Consider the following 23,691-nt stretch of genomic DNA (forward strand, 5'->3'; position numbering starts at 1 on the left):
ATTCCCTGATGCTCCTGAGCCTGTTCACCTCCTCCCGGAGCACCGCTACCTGGCTGAGCAGTTCTTCAACCTGGGCACACCTCCCACAGGCATACCCACCACTGCTGTCGGAGACCGACAGAAGGCTGGGGCACACTCTGCAGCCCAGGACCTGGATGGCTGCGTGTTTCCCGAAGCCCTCCGTCTGAGTAGCCACCCTGGTGACCGTGGCTGGAGATGCCGCACGAGATGTGGAGGCCACGGTTTTCTGCCTGGTTGATACCATGGTCAGGTTCTACACAAGCAGGTTACAAGCACGGAAGGGAAAGGCAGCTGCAACAGAGCGACGATGGGTCCCCGCCCTTCCTGCCTGCGCTAACTGCCTCACTAACTGCCGCGTCACTGGTTTCTAAAAATAATAGAAGAAGATGATAACCATCTCGGGTTAAAAGGGCTCAAACTAACTACTATGAATAGACTGACAAGGTAATACAGCTGCATTCTTAGAGAAATAAATATTGGAGGGAGAGATGTTTCCTTTGAAAACATCTGTATGTGGGCTACACAAGACCTGCAGGGTCTTACCCTAATGGTATTAGCCATTCAAGAGTTTCTTAAGGCAACCAAAAGCATGTCAGCAACCTACCCAGGTATAAATGGTCCATCTGGGACACAAATTGTTGGCTAGATATGATAAAAGCCACATCACTACTTTACACATTACTGGAAAAACATAATAGTGTAATTATTGCCCTTGATGGACAATTTTACATTTGTCAGCTTTTGTTTTTTTATTTTGCTATGTCATTTTTTTCCTCCCCTCTGTTTAGTATCTTCAGGATCAATCACTACCAAAACTGCTAATATAACTCAAAAGCATTTGAAGAGTATGGTTCTTCTGAGACCCACAATAGGGTATGTCCCAGTTTCACATAATGGTTGAGGTTGGTGTGGTGGTTTTACCTGGGTCGGCAGCCAAGCTCCACCACAACCGCTCTCTCACTCCCCCTCCTCAAAGAAGATCGGGGAGAATATATGATGAAAAGGGCTCAAGGATTGAAATAAGGACAGGGAGATCACGCAGTAATTATTGTGACAGGCAAAACACACTCAACATAGGGAGATAGTAAGATTTATTGCCTATTACTAACAAGCTAGAGAAGCGAGGAACAAAGGAAAGAAACCAAAAGCACCTTGCCCCCCATGCACCCTCTTCCACCTCTTCCCCCCAAGCAGCGCAGAGGAACGGGGGAATGGGGTTTATGGTCAGTCTATAGCGCTGCTTCTCCGCCGCTCCTTCTCGGTCACTCTCGTCCCCTGTGCTGTGGGGTCCCTCCCATGGGATGCAGTCCTTGCTGAACTGATCTGACGTGGCCTACCCACAGGCAGCAGCTCTTCAAGAACTGCTCCAGATATGGGTCCGTACCATGGGGTCCATCCCTCAGGAGCACACTGCTCCAACCTGGATCCCCCACGGGCAGCAGCTCCTGCCAGGTCACCTGCTCCTGCATGGTCTCCTCTCCACAGGCTACACGTCTGGCCCGGAATCTGCTCCAGCAGGGGTCTTCCACAGGCCGCAGCCTCCATAGGTGCAGGTCCACCTGCTCCACCATGGTCTCCTCCATGGGCTGCAGCATGGAACCCTGCTCCACTGTGGTACTCCATGGGCTGCAGGGGGACAGCCTGCTTCACCATGGTCCTCACCACAGAGGACATCTGCTCCGGTGCCTGGAGCACCTCTCCCCCTCCTTTTTCACTGACCTTGGCACCTGCAAGGCTGTTTCTCACTCTCCCAGCTGCTGTGTGGCACAGTGTTTTTTTTCCCTGTCTTAAATATGCTCTCACAGATGTGCAAAACAACATCGCTTATTGGCTCAGCTCTGGTCAGCAGTGGGGCCCTTACCTAACATGGGGCAGCTTCTAGATTCTTCTCACAGAAGCCACCCCTATGGCCCTCTGCTACCAAAACCTTGCCATGTAGACCCACTACAGTTGGAAGGAAGGTCATCAGGTCAGCCCCACTGCTAAAGCAAGGACACCTAGATCTGGCTGTCCAGGACCACATCCAGAAAGCTTTTAAGTGTCTCCAAGGACAGAGATTTTACAATCTCTCTTGGTCACCTGTTCCATTGCTCAGTCACCCTCATGGTCAAAAAGTGTTTTCTGATGTTCAGACAGAACCTCCTGTGTTTCAGTTTGTGCCCACTGCACTTTGTTCTGTCCCTGGGCACCAATGAGAAGAATCTGGCTAGGTTCTCTTGCACCCTCCCTTTAGGTATTTATATACTTGATAGATGAGTTCCCTCCTGAGCCTCCTCTTCTCTCTTCTAGGCTAGAAAGTCACAGAGCTCTCAGTCTTTCCTCACATGAGAGATGCTCCATGCACTTCATCCTTTTCATTGCCTTTTGTTGGACTTTCTCTAGTAGCTCCATGTCTTCCTTGTACTGAGGAGCCCAAAACTGGGCTGACAAAGCACTCCAGGTGTGGTCTTACCAGGGCTGACTACAGAGGAACAATCACCTCCTGCAATGGGCTGGCAATACTTTGCCTAATGCAGCCCAGGATAGCATTAGCCTTTGTGGCAAGGGCACATTGCTGGCTCATGCCCTGTCTTCTGTTCAATAATACTCCTATTTGAGATTCATATGCAGACTACTTCTTTCAAAAAAAAAACCAAATAAACAAACAGGCAGAAAATAAAAACAACAAAAAGAAAACACACCACAAAACCACACCACCAAAAACCACCTTAATCCTAGAATGAATCTCTTCAGGTGCTGATTACTGAGTAGAAAGTCCTAACATTATGTATGGCCCTCAGTTAAGCTTTATGTGCCACTAAAAGTATTTCAGAAATATTTTATACTCCATATTCTATATTGACTAGGACAAGGCCACATTTTTAGGTCAGCACTGCATTACAGTGAAAGATGATTCAAGAGAGGTTTCAGTCACTCAGTCTTCAGAGTCCAACAAGAAAAACTTACTTCCAGATTGACTACATTGGGAGACCTGATTAATTCTGCAAGAACACGGTGCCAAATCTGAGGGACTTAAAGATTCTAATTTGAGAGTTTGATGCTTTTTGATTCAGCCATAGATTTTTGGCCTGCCCACTTTCAGAAATGGTGGTGCAGTTTCTAAAATTTTCTCAAAACACTCAAAGCTCTGAGTTTCTGTTTCTCTAAACACTCAGAGCATGCTCCTTAAGCAACGATAACAAACCCCTCCACTCTCCAGAAAATCTAGAGGAATGAACATGCAAATAACACAGAACTCACCATAGGAGTTGGACTTGATAATCCTTGTGGGTCCCTTCCAACTCAGGATATTCTATGATTCTATAAAGCTGTATGCAAAGTCAGTCGATTACATAATTTATGTCTTTTGAAGTTTAATAATTCAGAAGAATCTGTTTTTTTCTTCTAGGCCAGAACAAAGTTTTGACATCATCATCAACAAAGCTTAAGTCCACATGTCTTTACTGACAATTTGCTTTGCTTTATTTTGTCAATTAAAATTCCATTTTTTTGCTAAGTCGATAGAATTAGATTACTACAGAGACTTCATTACAGCCACAGGCAGGACAGCAGCTGAGGTACACAATTTTCTCCCTGTGATGCTAGTCCTCAGTAAACAGTTATTGGAACGATTGTCTATAAAAGGACAATAAATGTTTCCATCTTGAATATCATTCTCCAATAAGATTAACACTTCAAAAAAATGGATACAAATGAGCTGTTCCTATTACCACTATTAGGAACATTTACAGCTGTTCTGTGTTTAACACATTTAATTGCAATATTCATTGCACAATGAAGTTCACAGCATGTTAACAAGAATAAGTAATCTGTAATGATTAGAATCATATTTTTCCCACTACTCTGTGATTTGAAATGTTTCTAAATAGTAACATGCTGTACCGAATTTGTTTGAGAAACAACTAAGACAAATATTCAACATATTTTCTGTATTCTTATAGTTCTTCCTCAGCATCTATACTTTGGCATACCTGACAACTGATTACTCAGGTAGATGGTACTTTTAATTAAATCAAAAAGAACATCCTTATAAAGATACAATATGGCTCATACAGAACATATCAAGTAGTGTAAATTTATTTCATTCTACACAAGATAAAATATGGTTTATACACCTATGAATTTAGATTTATTTCAATAAAAAGAAGACTGAAGAAGTAGGAGGAAAAGATGAGCAGAAGGGAACAAGGCCAAAACTTGACATTACATTTGATTTTTATGCCTATTTCAGTTTGTGGAGTTTCTGACCTTTTCCCTTCCCTTGGTTACTCATACCTAATCAATTATGCCACTGAAGTATTCTGAGCAAAAAACAGTTGATGTTTTTGGAGAGGCATTTTTAGCCAATTAAATTCATTGATTTGGTTCACAGTGTGCTCCAGCAATAGCTGTGCTGGCAGGACTGAAGGTGTAAAGCAAGAGTCAGTGGAAGTGTTAACAAGGCAGCAGAGAAGACAAGGTCAATGAGAGAGTTTTAGCGTCGGCATTACCTCTGAAAGAAACAGGTACACCATAGGAGCACAAGACGAGGGGACAGTGGAAAAATGAAGAAAACATTTTAAATCCATATAAAGAATACAGAATGAGGGAAACTTGCATTATGCTAACACATTACAAAACATTAAAACATTCCACGAGTGCCCACTTCATGCTTGACTCAATAGATGGGAAGACTCCAGAGAACATTATCCTACGGAGTAGGTCTCACTCCAGAAGAAAGAAACCATTCAATTTGCATTCACTGCAATCCTTAGTATTTGAGCCAGTGTATGCCCATTTTGCTCTGGAAGTAGAGCCATTAGGTCAGAACATGTAAACACACATCTGCTTCTGTTAAAAAATAGGGACGCAAACAGCCTTCTGAAATTGTTGAAATTTGTCAGGAGAATACTATGTGCAATGCAAGTGTAGTAGGGTCTAAACAAATGGCCCAAATGTCAGTGATATGTAAAAACTGGCATTGTGTGCAGATGCTAGTGCTAATACTGCTCCTCTTGGCAAGGTGTCATCGTTATTACTATCAGTCTGTTTTCCAACTCTAGCCAATTCAGGTAGGTATCTCCAGAGATTCCTGCCATTTTACCAGTGAAATTTTCATGCATTTCTTAGGAGTCCAACATAAAACTGCAGTCTCCTGAGAGCAAAGTTATTTCTTAACTACATTTCAAAACAGACACATTTCTAAATGAAGAGAACAAACAATATTCCCTTTCTGTGAACACCAACACCAACAGTTAAGTCACGACTTCTTTACTGACTTCAATTGAGCAAATAAGAAATACTGTCAAATGATGTATGGTTTGAATGATACCTTGATTATGGATCTTCCAGTATACGGAATCATTTTGAATCACAAGAATAGTTTTTGCTACCCAAACATCACATCAGAAACATTCAACTTATTGGGCAATTGCAAAATCAAGTTTTGCCAGTCTGCTGTCTTTACCCACACAACAGCTAAAACACTTGCTCAATAATAATTTTGATCCAGAATGGATCAATTTCAAAAGTACCATCAAAGTACCATGCAGAGCAATCTCTCTTTCTGTTTACATTGTCACATAACCCACATAATATCCCAGGTCAATTTTCCGTACTTTCAAATACTCAGCAGGATAAATAAGACTACCTTATAAGATGATGAATTTAAGGTCTGACTTGTACTCATTGAGCTTCTTCTGTGACTTAAGTTGGTGAAAGACATCACTACCGTGTCCTGAAGTTACCGTGAGCTTTTAATTTACCAATTTCTTCTTAATGTGAATTTGGTGACCTCATATTCAATATGAATTAGATTTCCTGTCCTTTCAGAAGATTTCTTAATTGATAGTAATTATAATATCAATACACAAAAATCTTACAAGAACATAAACATGACATAGACATGGATAAAATCTTACCTCTACCCAGAGCTCTAAAAATATAAGCCACATTTCACCTGTCTGATGGAGTACTGCCAGAAGAATAGCATAATTTATCTTAATAGAAGAAGATGAATCACGCTGCCAGAATTAGATAATATACATATATATCATATGATACATATATCAATCTCTTATTTTATAGCCTCTACCAACATGGGGCTGGTCCAGTCTGAAAGAACAAAATATAAACATTTAAGCACCCAATGGGTGTGTTTTACCACGGCAGAAATGTTAATATTTTGGTTACTGCTATTATGCTGAAATAACCCTCATACATAACCTGGTACTCAAAATACTCTAACAGTATTTTAATGAAATTACATTGATGCAAATGGTTGGAGAAACAACCAGAAAATAAAAACAGATTTCAGTTATGAGTCTATAATTTTATCATGTATTCCAGATGATACCATAAAGCAAAAGAGAACAGATGACTCGTTTGGTAGACACCAGAAATCTGATATGAAATTACTGCTTCATCACTTAAATATCTGCTTTTAATTTATATGATACATGAGACAGAGTCCCTAATTTATTTCCATTTTTGCCTTCAGAATTTCCTTCCATGCTTTAAGATCCCCCCTCACATTTTATTCTTATAATTAGTTATTCTTATATTTAATTACTTTTTCAGTTTGTCCATTCCCTTTCTGTCTGTGTTTTCTCCTCCCATAAAATGCACACAGAAAAACACTCTTTCCCTGACAGTCTGTTCATATTTAGCATGAAACAGCACCTGAAGTACTGAGGATGGAAGATCAACCATGCAAGAGTTGTTCCCTTATTGAACAGGGGTTCCAAAAACTTACTAAATAATGAAGACATTTAATATATAGTAATTCAATGTCACATATCTGCCAGGCACATTAACAGGTGAAGATGGCAATAAAAACTTTACTATTATTATTATTTCTAAACAATCTCCAAAGGATGCAAACAACATCACAGGCTAAACAACAGAACTGAACTCAAATAATTTGTGTGGGCAAAAACCTCTAGCTCTTTCAAGCACTTTGAGAGATACAGAGAGAGATTTATGAGATATCTCATCTTTACTGCACTTGACCATCTTCATTTCTTCAGGAGGGAACAGGGCTAGGTCCTTTAATAGTCTAATGCAGGTGGAGATTTTTCCTGACTTTCCTGTAAATTAGTAAGATTAAATGAGCCTCAGCCTATATACGATGTGTTCTCTCTGCCATGAAAAGACAACCACTCAATATAGCTTGATGAAGAGAAGACTGATTGAAGAAAAGGGTTTTTTGTTGTTGTTTTTTTAGTATTGAGAAGATACTGAAGGAGCATCTAATGCCTATTCTATTTGATCTTGTAAGATACTTACAAACACTACTGAAAGAAGGGAGAAAACCTCTGGAAATATACTGAGCCAGCTCTATGAATAGGCAGTGTGCAGCTGCCTGTCACATCAAGAAGCTAGGGTCAGCAGAATGGAAAACTGACAAACATGAAACACTGATTAGCTGGAGACTGCGGACTCAGATGTCATTAGTCAGTATGGTTCACGCGAACAGAATATTCAAGGGAGACTAGGCACAGCAAAATGTCAGACAAATTCCTTAATGATGGAAGAAGAGAAAGACTGGGAATAAAAGAAAAAATTTGAAGATGCTAGTGTGGAAGACAGCTAACTGCTATAAAAAGAACAACATGCAGATGTCCTCAAGCAGTCTGTTCTAGCCCTACAAGTGACTCATACTGGAATTTGTAAGTAATTAGGGAGAAGGAACAAGGGGAAGGGGGAAACCTACTTAACAAACAGCAGGGAAGATTGGCATGATCCAATCAGTGCAGTTATGTGAAGGAAGAATGCATGGAAAGAAGACAAATAGTAAAATAGGAGAAGGGACAGAACTGAAAATCAAGAAGCAACAGATTTTGCAGTAAACAAGCAACTGGGAGAGAAGCCAAACACTCACCATTAAAACTGGCAAGAGTAAGCTAATTCTCTGTGTATTCTGGGGAACCAGCTAGTGCATCAGCAGAAAACACCTTTGCATACCCTAGGAACTGGCTGTGACTGTCAAAAAGCAAAAAGCTATTCTTACAGAGCACAATCTAGGAAATTTGTGAAACTTCCAAAGTCAGCAAAAATCAGCAGCAACACAATGGAAATACAAAATAAATAAATAGAGGAGACTATTTCTTCAACAGTTTGCCTTTATCACTCTATTGCACTTGCCTTATCAACAAGCAAAAGCCTCCCCAGTTTCCTTTAGATAGTCTGTCAGATTAATAAACAATTTATGTTTATTCAGAGATAATTTATCTTGTTTAAGTTTGACAGTAATTAAAAATCAGTCATAAGCATTCTCACCAGCATCTCAACAGGAATGATAAACTTTGTAGGTGTGGCAGAAACAAAATGATGGTAGTATGGTGCGCCCAGAAAAGAACCTCTAATTTCAACAATTTCCTATGCTTTGCCTATGCCTTCATCAGTGAATCAACCCTTTTATCAGAAATGTTCAGGATAGTTCCTCTCTTACTTGTAACAATAAACAATGTATAAAGTCAGTTTGCAAAAAAACAATTCTGCATACTGAAATTATTTCTCTATATTTCTAATATTGACTATAGTCTACAACGAATTTCTAGATTTTGTATTTAGGATTAAGAGAATTGCTGCTGATCTATACTGAAGTCTAAAAATACAGCCCCTAACATTTAAGAAAATTCATACTGCATTGATGCATTTTTCATGAGCAACACAGTTTGTCTGTGGATAGATCCTATATATTGGTCTATTCTACAGAAACTTCTGGTGATGCAAACTTTGAACACCTCCTGCTTCAGGATATTTAATGGTTGGTCTTAGATAGTGAACTGGGGATGCTAAAGACATTCCACAGCAAGCTCCAGGTCTATGGAAAGCTAATTTCAGCATATTACTGACACTGTTATCCCTTTATAAAAAATGATCTCAACACACCAGGAACACTGTGCATACCTTCCACTCCTCGCTTCTCTGTCAAGCTTTCTCCCATCTGCAAAAGCAACAGGGAAACTGGCATTTTCAGGGTTCCAAAGCTCGCCAATACTTGCAACAACATAATAAACACACTGGAATTAATAAATGCTTATAATTATTTTCTTGACTCAGTTTCATTAGTCATCCCCAATATTTTAGGGATTCTGATCAGAATCCTCTTAGAAACTAAATATCCTGCTCTTTGTCCCTCTCCTCCAAACTGCGACTTCTCTTTCAGAGCAATCTTTTTCTTCAACATAGATTCATTACAGGCATTTTACAGGCAATGCCAACTGCAGACACATGATTCTTAGGCAGAAGATCCACGCAAACAGGAGTTTTCTACTGGAACAAGCAGTTGGCAATTATGTTATGTTGTTGGTAAATAAACCTCCATGTCTTACCAAGTCTACGTATACTTAGTGAAACACAGAGACTCCAGTGTACATCTGTCCAGGTTAACTGTATAGGATGTTTGACAAATGCCATGCATCCATCACAGATTTTCCTGTGTAGTTAAGAGATCACTTTCTTGGGCACCTGAAATAGCATTTGGGAGCTACAGAAATACAAATATTTGTCTTCTTTAGGCATTCCATAAAATATTCAGAATTTAACGGTTTAATGAGAGAAATCTCCTTACAGAATATTTGGTGAGCCTATAATTTGCTGGTAGATTATGACAGTCATTTCTAAATCACCCATGGTCTGAGTTCCATGCAACATGACTTAAAGCAGTACTGTTTCTGAAAACAATTTTCTTCTGCTTCATTTATAAACTGGCTACTGAAATTGCTTTCTTTTTTCAACCTCTCATCTCTTCAACTAACCCATAATCAGGCTTAAAGGCCATTCTGGTCATTATTTACTTCTAGCATTCAGATTTGAGAAGAATGATTTTGCTGTAGACTTAATCAGTATTTTATCAAGCAGGATGACATGCAACTAGAGAATCAGCATCCTCACTATCTAACCGCATAAACTACTGGAGGCTATCACAAACCATACCATACTGCCAGCTTAAGGCACATTTCTTCAATCTTGACTTTTCTAGCATGATTCAATAACAAAAATAGAATTTGTTATTAAATATTTTAACAAATTTCACTATTCATCTTGCAGAAAGAGTAAGATGAAAAGCTCTAGCCTAATAACACTTTACTGGAAGGGCCACTGGTAACTGTGAAAAACACAGTCAAAAAGTTTTAAATATGCACTATAGCATTCTATATATATCAAAGTTCTTAATAAGCTAATTTAATTTCCTGAACTAAAGATGGTAATTAATGAAGACAAACTGGAACATGCAGAAGCATTACTCTAATCTCATCACTTTGCTGGTGCTCTGAAAATTGCTCTCCTTTGTACAATAGCTAACTGCTAATAATTAATATATATTATTTTTATACTGCAGTAAACTCAAATTGCCTGAACAAATAATTAAAATATTGCTACAGTTTTGGAATAAGAGGTAATAAGCTTGCTTTAAAAAATGTTTTTAAAAGTTAGTCAGGATGGATCATTTTAAAAAAGTAGTATTATATAAATATAGAAAGAGTTGGCAAGAAAAATCTCACTAAAATAATCAATGATAGAATATTTTCTTTAAGCCTTGATATTATTTGGTTGGACTTTTTTTGATGCATGTCATAAATACATCATTTGAGACAGGAATCTGTTTGGTGAACAAGAACCTATTGTGCAATCTTACACCACTCTAAGAGTCCAAATGAGTAATCAATGCAATATTCACTGATTCTGAATTCCTGCCTTTTTTTTTTTTTTTTTTAAATTTATAACTCATGAGAGATCACAAAAAATAGAACCTATGAAGTCAGGTAAAAGAACAGTTAAGAGTTTGAAGAAATACAAATCAAGCATTGGAAATATGTATCTCAGGGAACTATGGAAATAATTAGCTTGCATATATACTTCGCGCTTTTGATGAAGAACAGTGGAGTATGCCTATGTAAGGAAGTGGCAAGCAGGAAATACTTGATTAATTTAGAGGGGTGGTTTAGAAAGTATTTATAACTGAAGAAAAAAAAGAGGTAAAATGTAAACACTTCACATGTTTCAGCTCTGCCTCAAAGAATAGCTGCCTTTCTAATGAAATGCAAAATAGAAAATAGCAACCTAAAAATTAACAACAGAACAAAGACCAATATGCAAGCATGGATTCATTTACATTAGCACTGATAAATGTTTTGTAAAATTAATTTACAGTGGGTGGATTAGTTACAACATTAAATAAGGATATGACTCACCTGATGTGATGCTGCAATTGTGGATCTGTTTTTACTGAATATTTTCAATAAAAACTTCAGAGAATAGGTACACAATCATTTATTTACAGAAATGCCAGTCAAGACAAAGAAATTGCATTTACAGAACTTTACAAATCCTGGTATTATGAATGCTAAAATAATCATAAAGCAATTCTTTATTTCAAAATGCAAGATGGATTTTAGAAATAAAAAGACACAATAAGTCAGTTCTTAATGGGAAAAAATTTAGAAATCACCAGTGGAATTACAAGCAAAGCTGGTGGTGAACATCAAAATGTAAGAGATAAGAGGGTCTGGCACAGTCAAGAATGGCAATTACTTTCAGAATTCAGTCAAAATCATCATATTTTAGATGAGTATTTTAGAATAACACTATTTCTACACCTTAGAGAACACGGAATTTTGTTACTGCATTTCTGATACCTCTTAAAAAGAAAAGAAAAAGAAAACAAGAAACAACTGGACTGACGAAGAGGACAAGGACAAGATGTGAATTACCTTTGGCTTCTAAAACGAGTATTAAGAGTCAATGAACACACTTCTGCACACAGATTCTAACTAGTGGAAGAACAGTGATTTATTTTACTCTGCTTTTAAATTCACTAGAGGAGCTTCACTTTACATACTGGAAATTGCTACTGAAGTAGTGAAGCATTGCAGAGCTACTTTTTAGGATGTCTGTCTGATGATATGCACTTCCTCCTCAAACTTTCTTACCATGCACAAAATGTGCTTTGGACTCTGACTGAGAAGTAGAAACTTCTTTCCATCTCAAGCCTCCAACCCTGTAACCCAGGTAGAAAATCTTCAGTCAACTCTTCGACGTTCGCACACCAAGCACATTGGGGTGGAAGGGACCTTAAAGATCATCTAATTCCAACACCTCTGTTCTGGGCAGGGATGCCTCTCACTAGATCAGGTTGCCCAAAGCCCCATCCAGCCTGGCCTTGAGCACTTCCAGGGATGGGGCATCCACAGCTCCTCTGAGCAACCTGTGCCAGTGGCTCACCACCCTCTGAGTGAAGAATTTCTTCGTAATATCTAATCTAAACCTACCCACTTTCAGTTTAAAGCTGTTACCACTTGTTGTATCACTACAATCCCTTGTAAAGAGTCCCTTCACAGCTTTCCTGTAGGACTCCTTTAGGTACTAGAAGGACCCCTTTAGGTACTAGAAAGCTACTATAAGGTCTCCCTGGAGTCTTCTTGTCTCCAGGCTGAACAAACCCAACTTCCTCAGCCTGTCTTCACAAGAGAGGTGCCCGATGGCCTTCCTTTGGACATGCTCCAAGAGGTCCTTGTCTTTCTTATGTTGGGGACCTGAGCCGTTCTGGAACGTTCTGGAACTTATTGACAATTACAATAAGTACAAAGTACTTATTGACAATAAGTACTGCAAATGCACATATAACCAAGAAATGTAAGATCTGCATACTGTTTTTTCCCTGAGACTACAATCTACATTATCAGAAAGGTATTACTGTGCTTTTCATATGTGAACTTAGTAAATGTGTGAGACGTCTGGAAAAGTAATGCCCATTTCTTTAGGACTCTATGACTGGATAAGAATTTTTCTTTATTTACTTGAAACACTACAAGAAATAGGTAATCAACCCCTATTGGAATTATAACATGTAAAAGGTAAGCAAGTTGTTTATAATAACTAGAGACATCCAAAATTGACTTTATTTATTTATTTAACTCCAGGGATGGGCTTACTGCTTTGTTTTAGAACAATATTCCTGGCCTTTACAGTCTGTAAATAATTTAGCCTAAAATTTTAGTGATGTTATTCCTGCTAAATTAAATAAAATCTACACATACTATGTTATGCCACTCCCATTTTCATATATCTAGACTGAAATCAAACATTTATAGTGCATAAATCAATCCAGCAGACAAAAAAAAAAAAGAAAAAAAAGAAGAGGAAGAGTTATCGCAATCATTCATTATTCTTTTTCCTCAGAAAGTCTAGATTGATCTTCTTGTTTATGTAAGAAGCCTCTCACTTTATCATGCAGGCTCTTAAATTTCAGACAGACAAAAAAAAACAAAAAACAACAAAAACCTGTTATCTTTTCCCTGAGCCCTCTGTACAGAAATATATTTCATACAGTGTATACATTTTTTATTTCTTTCTGGTCTCTTCGTTTTCTTTATTGTTATATAGTATAGGAGAATCTCAAGCAGTACAATTTAAGCTTACATCCATTCAATGATGGGTAGTATCTTTCCTGGTCTGGAGCCAATCTGACTTCATAGGAAAAAAGTTTTAAAAATATTTATCCTTAAAGTGAACATTTATTTCTCCCTTTAATTCTAATTAGATTCAATTACCAATTATCTATGGCCAAGACAAAAAACAATGAGAAATACTGTTAACATATAGGAAAATACCACTGAAATACTCTGCTTTCTGAAACACTGACAACACTGGTTAGCAAGTAACTTTTACTTCTATGGATGGTCTAATGGATTCCACCTATAGAAAAAGAGTCATTCTTGCCTTAATAGTCAAGCTTCTAGGATATCATTTCATGAGATCCATGGGAATCTGTACAGGCTTTGAAGGCAATCTGGCATGTATACATCTGAAAGTGGGGTGTCTGTCCAGGAGAAGGAATGAATTTAATATTGCAATTTACATTTCTAGGTCACACGTATCAGCATGCTCTGACTACTTGACTCCTAGGAAACCAAGTTCTGTGTAAGGATGAAGCATAACATATTCTTATCTAAAAATCTGCCTTTTTTGAAAAAGGTATTTTCTTTTCTAGTGCTTTCATGATGAGGCAGATTCTTCAATGAGTTAGATTATCTGCAAATTATGGCGTTATATATGTTGGCATGGACTTCATGCTGCAACTTCATTCACTGTACTATTTGTTCATCTGAGTCATATATTATTCTTTCAAAACAGGTGACAGAGCCTTGTTATGGAAAAGAACTGAAAGGTACTAAAAGCATATGCTGCTTACAATGATTGGAATAAAGAATTGCATTTCCCCATGCAGCAGAAAGGACAGTTAGGGGACTGAAATTAAATGGCCAACCATTGCTGTGGATGCACAGTTTGCCACTCAAAATGGAAGGAGGGAAGGAGGGAAGGAAAGCATGCTTCCATGCAGAAAAGAAAGAAACCATATGACTTGCTTAATCTGCACAACTCTACCTGTAACATTACATACACAGAAAACCTCCACTGTCTATTTTCGACACTCCACAAGTCGAAAAAGGAAAATACACCTTAGCTGTATTTCAATTATTGTGCTATAAAATGACTCACATATGCAATAAAAGTAACAACACTAATAAAAAAGAAAGTGAAAGGAGTAAAATATTCCTAAGAAGCTTATTATTTCTGAAATGAATTAGCTTACAACCTATGGATTTCTATCTTCTCCATATAAATTCTGAATTCAGAGATGTATCTCAAAAACATGACTATAATGGTATTGTTACGGATGTGTCACCATTCTACACCATTTAAAAAACACTTTGTAAGCATTTCTTCTGAGCTTGTAACTAATGAGCAATAGCTGTTTGAAAATCAGGTATCAATATTTTTGTGCAGTAACTATTTTATTATAACATCTTAGAATATTATCATAGTATTGCAATAAATATTATTTTTATTTTAATACATATGATCTATCTATCTATCTATATATTTTAAAATTTGTTATCTGAATGTATAGTGTACATTTACTTGGTAGGAAAATGGCAAGTCTCTACAAGTCTCTATCCAAGTTTGATATAAAGACTCCCAGGATAAGAGCAAACAATTATTTTCTAACTGTCTCTGGATCAGAAAGACGTAAGTTAGGCAAGGACTAGATCAATCTCAACACATATTACTGGCAGGAGGAAAGGAGGTTCCTTAAACTCCTAAACACCACATACCCCCTCCATCCTTTCTTATTCACATTGCTGTTCTGATTGCTTTTGTCATTTGGACTGAAAAATCCTACTTATTTCCAGAAACAAACAAACAACCAAAACAGTGAAAACAAGCAAGGAGAAGAATAGAAGAGAACAATGTGCCCTAAATTAATTAATTACTTGTCAGATTTGGTTTACTATACCTATAACCCTAATAAGCTCTGCCAACCAAATATAAAGTTCAAAATGGTCTGGAAGTGAAAATCTAATCTTCATCTGTAGACCTGTTTCAGAGACATTAGCCATCTCTAGTTTTTCAAAAAATTTGATTTTGCAAGAAAACTTCCAAATTAAGTGATCAGGACTCTCTAACATGCACTTGTATGTTTTCAGAAATGCTATTTATTAATATGTATATATTTATTATAGTTATTTAACTACTTGAACTTATATATATATAATTATAACTGTACTGTTATATATAATAATTATAAACAGATTTTATATATTATGTAAATATATATATACACATAAGTTCAAGTAGTTAAACAAAAATATTTGACTCTTTTGTCATAATGGAATGTCACTTGTGCTTCCCGGAGAACACATTTACTCTCCAGTGAGGAAATAAAACCCAAAATTTCTGATAAACCAAGTTGAACTGAAGAAATGGTGGAACTTTATTAATAGCTACTTTTGAAACTACCACCTGTAGGACACATAATAAAACAAGTTCCATTATTAATTAATCTTTTTTTCTAAAATACACAGTATGTCAGAATTACCCTGAATATAAGTTGATCATTAAAAATATAGCACAGCAATTAATCTTCACTTTCTATTACCTGCTCTTTCATATAGCAGATACAACAACAAACAACTGGGGAAAAATGGATAGAAATCTGAATAGCAGTGGATGAAGCTTTTAAAAAGCTCCTCATTAAACTGGGCTTTGTTCACACAGTATTCTTTTTTACATAGATATTGCTATCACCTTCCTGACATGGTGACAGAGTGCTTTACACTGCCCAAAATAAGTGAAGACAAGGTGGGAAAAAAGAGAAGAAACGTGACCCTAATCCCATAAATCGTATTGCAATAGTAGCCTCCACTCCTTATTTTAAAGGAGGAATCTGAAGACAGCTTTTCATTTCTCTGGTAAAACTGTTCAAATAGCAGCACAATCTTCCCTACGTTTGGTACAAGAGAGTGTTACATATTTTGGAAGTTTTCTTCCTTCTGCAAAATCTGGAAACGTCATATCAAAATAAACATGCTGTATTAAAATTCTATATATTAAGTCCTGATAGATGGCTTTCAAATGTTTGAAGGTAAAAGATTAGGTTAAACACACAGACATCACTAGAAGAAATTTCTGGTAAATGCTGCATTTCACCATGTCTGGAAGATAATGTTTCAGCAATATAATTCCTGTCTCTATTTCCTTCCCGAAGGAAGATTCCAAAGTGGGAGCTTTGGTTGTTTCTAAATTAGACTGCATTTTGAAGTCATTTTCTTAGGTAAGTGTGAGAACAGTCATCTAGTGTCTGAAGCCACAAAAGAATGCATAGTTACCCTAAACCACACAGATTGCTGATGACATGTTCATTTGTTTTTAAATAATGACTATGAAATCTAACACAGTTGGTTAGATTTTTTTTTTTTTTTTTTCCCAAAGACTGATGTTGTGTGTCACATGCTGGCCTGATTAAGGGACTTTAGAATTTCAAGCAGTATTTTTACTGCTGCATCCATTTTTCTGTCATGGGGTACTCAGTGCATTCCAAAGGTTTCCTCTTCCTAAGTCTTCTGAAGTAAACTTAGAAAAGAGACTTGGAAGGGAATACATTTCTTTCTAGACAGGTTAGTATTTGCTTGCTTGAATTATTGTGTTGTGTTGCATTTGACAGCCAAATTACCTCTTGTCATTAGTTATGACAAACTTTTAATTTATGTTCCACCTTCATTCTGCTAATATTTCAGACAGATGTACAAGATTTTATGAAGATATACAGCAGGTGTTCTATAAAGGAAAATGAAATAATTTATGATTTCTCCCACTTCATTTTTTGTACAACCTGCAACTTTAAATAGAAAGATAAAAATGTATTAATAAGCATTGTAGATCATTATGCCCTGTACCTATTTTCTCCTTAGTATGATCACCACAATTTAAAAACAAAAAACAGCATATGTCTCTGGTTTTCCCCATAATAGATCCCTATGGTCCTACAAAACTGTAATTTGTCAATGATGGGAGTGTTTAGCTAATTAGCACACACATCAACATACTGAAGTTTTAATCAGGGATATAATAATACTCCTTGCAAAAGCAAAAGCTTGTCCTAGACAGAACCACAGCACATGTGCAGGCTATAACCTGAAAGATTAGGCCTATATGAGATGTTTTTAAATGTCTGAAAGACTGAAAGAATAGCACTTATCCAAAGAGCTTCCAAAAGCTACAGAGATTAAAATACTCCTTATTAAACAAGCATTAAATAATTTTGCTATTATTAACTTCAGAATTATGATTATTTCACCTATCATTGATCTTAAAAAGCTTTGAAACTTCAATGCAATATAGAATTAAAATGAATTAATCATCAAAAGGAAAAATATTTGCATTTTTTCCTTCATTAAACAACTACTATAAGAAAATATATTTTAAAATTTAAAAATTGCTTTCCAATTTTCATAAAATGACAGAAGTTCCATGGCACTTTCTATAAACAAATCAGTCTGTTCCTCATGCTTTCCTAAACAGACAACACTCATTGATGTATCTGATTTAGAAAGACAACAGAAAAGATGAAGTGGACATTAAATCCACCGTGAAATGAAAAATTTGATACTGAAACATGAATACATGTGTCTGACATCCAGGCACAATCTATTAAGATATGCATACATACACACACACACACTTTCACAAAAAGGAAACTTGTTCACAGCATTTTCGTACTTAAGGTAAAATATCTGCCCGTGAAGAATTACCTAGTGAAGAATCCTAGCAAGGCTAGTTATAGTTATAACTATACTTATGAACATGATATTAAAAACAAACAAAGCAACAACAACAACAAACAAACAAACAAACACACAGCTGGACATTCACATCCATTATCAACCAGGACTTAATACGAGAGAAACAGTTAAAAACTATTTTAAAACATATTAAAATGTATGTGGAGCATCTTCATCCTGGTAAGCATTCTGTTATTTGAGTAACTAAGACTATTTTTGATGATCAGCATGACTAGATTGTGTTTGAAGCTTTTCACAAATTATAGACGTTAGAGATAACTGTAATATCTTACAAACACTGAAAGGATTAGTAAAACAGAATCATCATTAAGCAGAGAATTACTGGCTTATCATAATAGTAGGAAGAAAATCTCTCTCCACAATGTTCTGAACTGGTTAATATTTGTACATCCGATGAATCACAGGTATTTCATCCTAGCACGCCTCAGATGGAATTATTTTTGGATTAATACCACCTAATCAATGACCTGGAACATAACATAGTACTACATATAGTCCTAACACTAGTGCAGTTTGGTGGAAAAAAAATAAATAAAAATCATAGGACACTCTTTTTGAAAATACTTTCAATTCAGTTTACTCTCTTACATGCATCTTATTTTTTAGATATTTAAGACTGCATATCGTATCTCACAATTGCTAGTATTTTTCCTTTTATTATTCAACCACCTGTTATACGTACGTACACACACTGACACCGTTTTTATTGATATCCTCCAATATACTGAGGTAAGATTATGTCCTCAATTTTATCTAATATTTCTTAATTCCTTTCTGTGAAAACATCTAAGTAAGAGTGTGATTGGCATTTTGATGAAAACAAGCAATAACTGCTCACAGAATCCTAAGCAAATAAATAGAGAAAAAAGTAAATTTCAGGCAGACTTCCACAACCTCACCACTCAAAAAAGGTGTTTAACAGTCCAAGCAGACTGTTAGGTCAATAAATTAGATGTCAGTAAGTATCTGAGTAGCATTCACCCAAGAGTACCAATCAGAACGTATGGAACTGCCAGCAAAGCTCTGCAGCATCATTGCTAAAAGCTGAGGCAGCGTGGCCGTGGCAGGTTGTCAGTACAACCTCCACCTACAAAGGAGGCTCACTTCTTTCCTGAAAAGTTATTTGAGGAACTTCAGCCCATTGAGCATGGCTTCCATTCCTGGCAAGTTCTTCACAGTCTGTAACACAAAATGTCATTGGGTACATGGACAAGCATCATCTGTTGGAAAGAGACAGCACTACTTCTACAGAGGGAAGTCCTAGCTAAGAGACCCATGGAATGTCTAGGAAGGGATGTGTAAGCACAGGCACAAGGGGAACCAGTGGGGAAAACTTACTCGGATTTTCAGAAAGGCACTAAAAAATTTCCACAGCAGAGTCAGAAAAACTAAGCTGCCATTAGATGGAGGCCAAGTTTTTGGTTAGGACTGGCACAAGTTTCATTCAGTGACTTCACTGGTGATCTGGAGATGGCAGTATTCTGTGTGGTTGGTATCTGCAAATGATAGTAAGATCTTCTGGGTTGTGGGGAAACTCTTAAAGCTTTTCCAAATCAAGTGTGTGGGCAATATGGTATCAGATGACCATCAGAGTTGATAAATATATGTAACGTAGCTAGGGAAAGCAATCTAAACTATGCCTACACAACTGTGAACTCACAACCAAGAACTAAAATGAATTAAATAGATCTAGGTATCATTAGCAGTATTTCTCTGAAATCCTCAGGTTAATGTAAAATAGTGTACAACAAAATAAGCCAAAAAAATGCTGGGAATTGTTTAGCAAGGATATTGAGGTGGAATTGTCGCTCTGACACTGTAGAAAACCTTCATGAACGTTTTTCTACAACTTGCTTTTTACTGAAGATGTGGTATTAAAGTATAAACAACAGCTGTTTTGAAGTAAATCATAAGATACTTCCACATTAAGTTATTTAGGTTGATTCCACAAATGGAGCAGTAAGTTCAAAAAAACATATTCATCACAGCTGTAAAATAAATCTGTCAACTCTCCAACAATAAGCTAGACTGAATAATATATCTACTCCTTCCTTAAAGTAAGTTTCTGCTTATAACTAATCCTTTTCAGTTTCCATCTTTTGCCCAAAAAGTGCCAATAGTCCAATATTTGGTAATGGATTTAACTAACATAAAATTGCAAGAATTACAGTGTTAGATATATTCAGAGAAAATAATGTTGACATGATTTAACATGCCTGAAGAAGTCATTTCCATTAGGAAAAAGTGAAAAATCATAACTGCTATCCAATTTTCTGAAATACCTAAAAAGCCACTTAAAGGAACAGAACTACTGTGATAATCAGGATGAGTGGCAATATTACAAGGATAGGACTAACGAGAGAGATAAATTCTGTACACATGGCATAAAACCTTCTAAAATAGTGGAAAAGTTATTGCCAGGTGAAACAAGTGAAAAAGTGACTCATACTAACAACTGATATAAGAATCATTAATATCCATTAATTTTATATTGGACCTACCTTGATACTGTTAAGTTTTGCATAGACTTCTTGAGATAAATGTTAAAGATACTGTATTATTGATTATGAGGAGAAAAATTTGAAGAGAAAAAAGGTATTTTACACACACACACCACATTAACAGTGAAATATTTTATAGGAAAACAGTTTTAGATTGGTATGCTGAAATGGAACTCCATTCCATCGGTTATTTAACCTCAAGATGACACTGACATTACATTTACTTACTCTTGCATATCACTTATGAAACAGGGGGAACAGTCCTATACTATTTAAAGAATATCACAGTATCTAAAGATACTGACTCTCCTGAAAAGCATCCTCAACATACTTATTTTACACACACAAATTCATTGTCTGTACTTTAACATAAACACGTGTAAAGAATAACAGCACAAATCAGCAGATTAGTTCAGTTTTAAACCTTATCATTATTCTTACTGTTATATCCCTTTGTTTTCCATTTTCTAAATAGGTCTAAATTAATAATCAGGACCCTTCTTCTCATCCTGTGGATGCTAATTTAGTTCAGTCCCTCCATCTCGCAAAAGCCATTGTTGCACAGCCTTTGGCAATCTAGGTCAATCAAAAACTGTCAATAAATTCTCCCATAACTACATATTCACTGAATTGTTCAGAAAATTATAATAGGTTGTATCCATCAGCTCCTTTTACAAATGCTACCTTTTTTTTTCCTGACATTAGGCCATTAATTCCATTCTCAATTATAATTTCTACTAATGTATCTAAAGTTGTAAAGGAAATTATTTGAAATGTTACAGTAATAGTCATAGAGTCACAGAATGGTTTGGGTTGGAGGGAACCTTAAAAATCATTTAATTCCAACTACCCGAACAGGGACACCTCCCACCAGACCAGGTTGTCCAAAGCCCCATCCAGCCTGGCCTTGAACACTTCCAGGGATGGCGCATCCACAGCTTCTCTGAACTAGAGAACCTCATTTCTCAATCTCATTGCTTGGAGGGGTTTGACTGTTTTAAAAAATCTGCATTACACTTGCCACTTTCTCATCCCCTAATACAAACACAGTTTCAGGGAAGAGGCAACACACCCTGGCTAACACTTATCTGTTCCACTGTTTTGTTTCTTAATAACTCTTAGGAGTAACTAATTCACTATAGCTGATTTTGTCAGTTTGTTCTACAAACTCTTATATAAACAGTTTGATTTGATAGAGACTTTCTAATTTGCTGTCAGTAAAGGAGAATAAAGGAGAACTTGAACACTCGTACCTATCTCTCCACAGAGAAGATGGATGAAGAAGTATCTTGTTTCCATGACCTTATCTTTCCTAGGCTTTGCCTTCTTGATTGTGCATTGATCCTACAATATCTGAATAGTTTCTATTTATGATACCATTGGAAAAGCACAAGGATTTATATAAGATTCTATCATTTATTTTTAAATATGTATCACCACCAACCCTCCTGGCTTAAGCTTTCCTATATATTCTGTACTTCATCAGTTTTCCCCAACTACCTTCCCTCCAAATGCCAGTTGAGTCATTATCCTCGAAAAAGACAGGGTATTCCTCTTCCCTCATCAATTTTGTCAACACTTGAAATTGAAACATTTTTTTTCTTTTTGTCTCTATCTCCAGCCTGTTTGGGTCTCCCTCCTGGTTGTTCCGTGCCATTTCATACTTTAATTTTATCACTACCTAGCCATTGGTTGAAGACTGGGATCTTAAATGAGTTCATTCCTAGAACGTTATCCTCAAATACTTGAAGTTACATGTGTATGATCCATTTCCTACTGCTCTCATGAAGAAGCCCTCTAAATAACAGTTAAATTGACTTTAATGGAATTCAGTCCAATTTACCTAAGTAATAAACCTCTTCCATTTGGCTTTTGACAATGCTTCCCATTACTGCAGGAGCTTCCTCAGTTTCACGAGTTAAGGCAGTGCCCAGTGTGTGTGAACCCCTCTGTCCTGCACTATCTTGTTAGCCATACACTGTCAGACTTTGACCCTCCATCCAATAATAAGAACACTTCCAGACAACCACTATAATAAGCCTGTCTTCCTCTGTCTATCTCCTGGCCAAAACTTCCTTCTTGAACTGCTCTCCATCTTTTCTCATGTCCAGAGAATAGTTGGCCCCTTGATCCTCCACATCATTTTGTAACATCTCCTCCTTTTATGACAAGAGGGAATGGCCTCGAGTTGCATCAGAGGAGGTTCAGGTTGGAAATTAGGAGACATTTCTTCTCAGAAAGAGTGGTTAGGCATTGGAATGGGATGCCCAAGAAGGTGGTGGAGTTATTGTCCCTGGGGGTGTTTAAGGACAGGTTGGACTTGGTGCTTAGGGACATGGTTTAGTGGGTGATATTGGTGGTAGGGGGACAGTTGGACCAGATGAACTTGAAGGTCTTTTCCAACCTTAATGATTCTATGAAATCTTATGAAGCTTGCCACATACAGAATAAAAACATGCACACCTTTCTACATGTAGGAATATTTCTCTGAAATGTTTAGAAAAGTCAAAAATAACCAAAAGAAATACTGTGAAATCATTACAATTTAGATTACTGACATATTATTTTAATCCACTACAGTATGTACATATGGAAAGTCAGAATTTACTGAAACCGTGCCATAAGATATAATGACAAATTAAACATTTTGGGAGAATATATCTTTTTAAGAATTTAGTAAAGTCTTCCCAGAATTAATATGATTTCAGAACACCCTAGATTCCAGAAGTCACCTTTAGGACTGTTCCTATAAAGAGTATGTTTGTATTATTCATTTATTTCAGCTGATAAGATCTCCAGAGCATTTTTCTTGCAGGCTTACTGTTTTCCAAATAACAGAATGCAAAATCCAAGATTTAGATAGAGTCCTACTGTAAGAAATGTCTATTTTTGCAATAACACATTACTATGAAGATACTTGTAGAGAAATAGCTATATACCTCCCTAGTTTAACACAACTTTTCATAACTGTCTGAGGAAAATGGCCTGTACAGCTATCTTTTTAAACTATCTCAGAACTGAATTGATGCATAGGCTGG

General features: G+C 36.7%; 1 protein-coding gene across 3 annotated transcripts in view; it reads right to left on the reverse strand.

Annotated features, from left to right (window-relative positions):
• Positions 1-23,691, reverse strand: part of SGCZ (sarcoglycan zeta) — a 481,028-nt gene that overhangs the window by 238,547 nt on the left and 218,790 nt on the right. For 2 of the 3 annotated variants that reach the window (XM_080590433.1, XM_080590432.1), the window contains exon 1: positions 5,922-6,887. In XM_080590433.1, coding sequence (XP_080446559.1) covers positions 5,922-5,954 — 33 coding nt within the window. In that variant the 5' untranslated portion in view covers positions 5,955-6,887. Of the gene's footprint in view, positions 1-5,921 lie in introns of those variants that run through there. The other variant, XM_080590434.1, reaches the window with a different exon arrangement.

Source organism: Anser brachyrhynchus (assembly GCF_964034855.1).
Source record: "Anser brachyrhynchus genome assembly, chromosome: 4".
In the NCBI taxonomy this organism is placed as follows: domain Eukaryota; kingdom Metazoa; phylum Chordata; class Aves; order Anseriformes; family Anatidae; genus Anser; species Anser brachyrhynchus.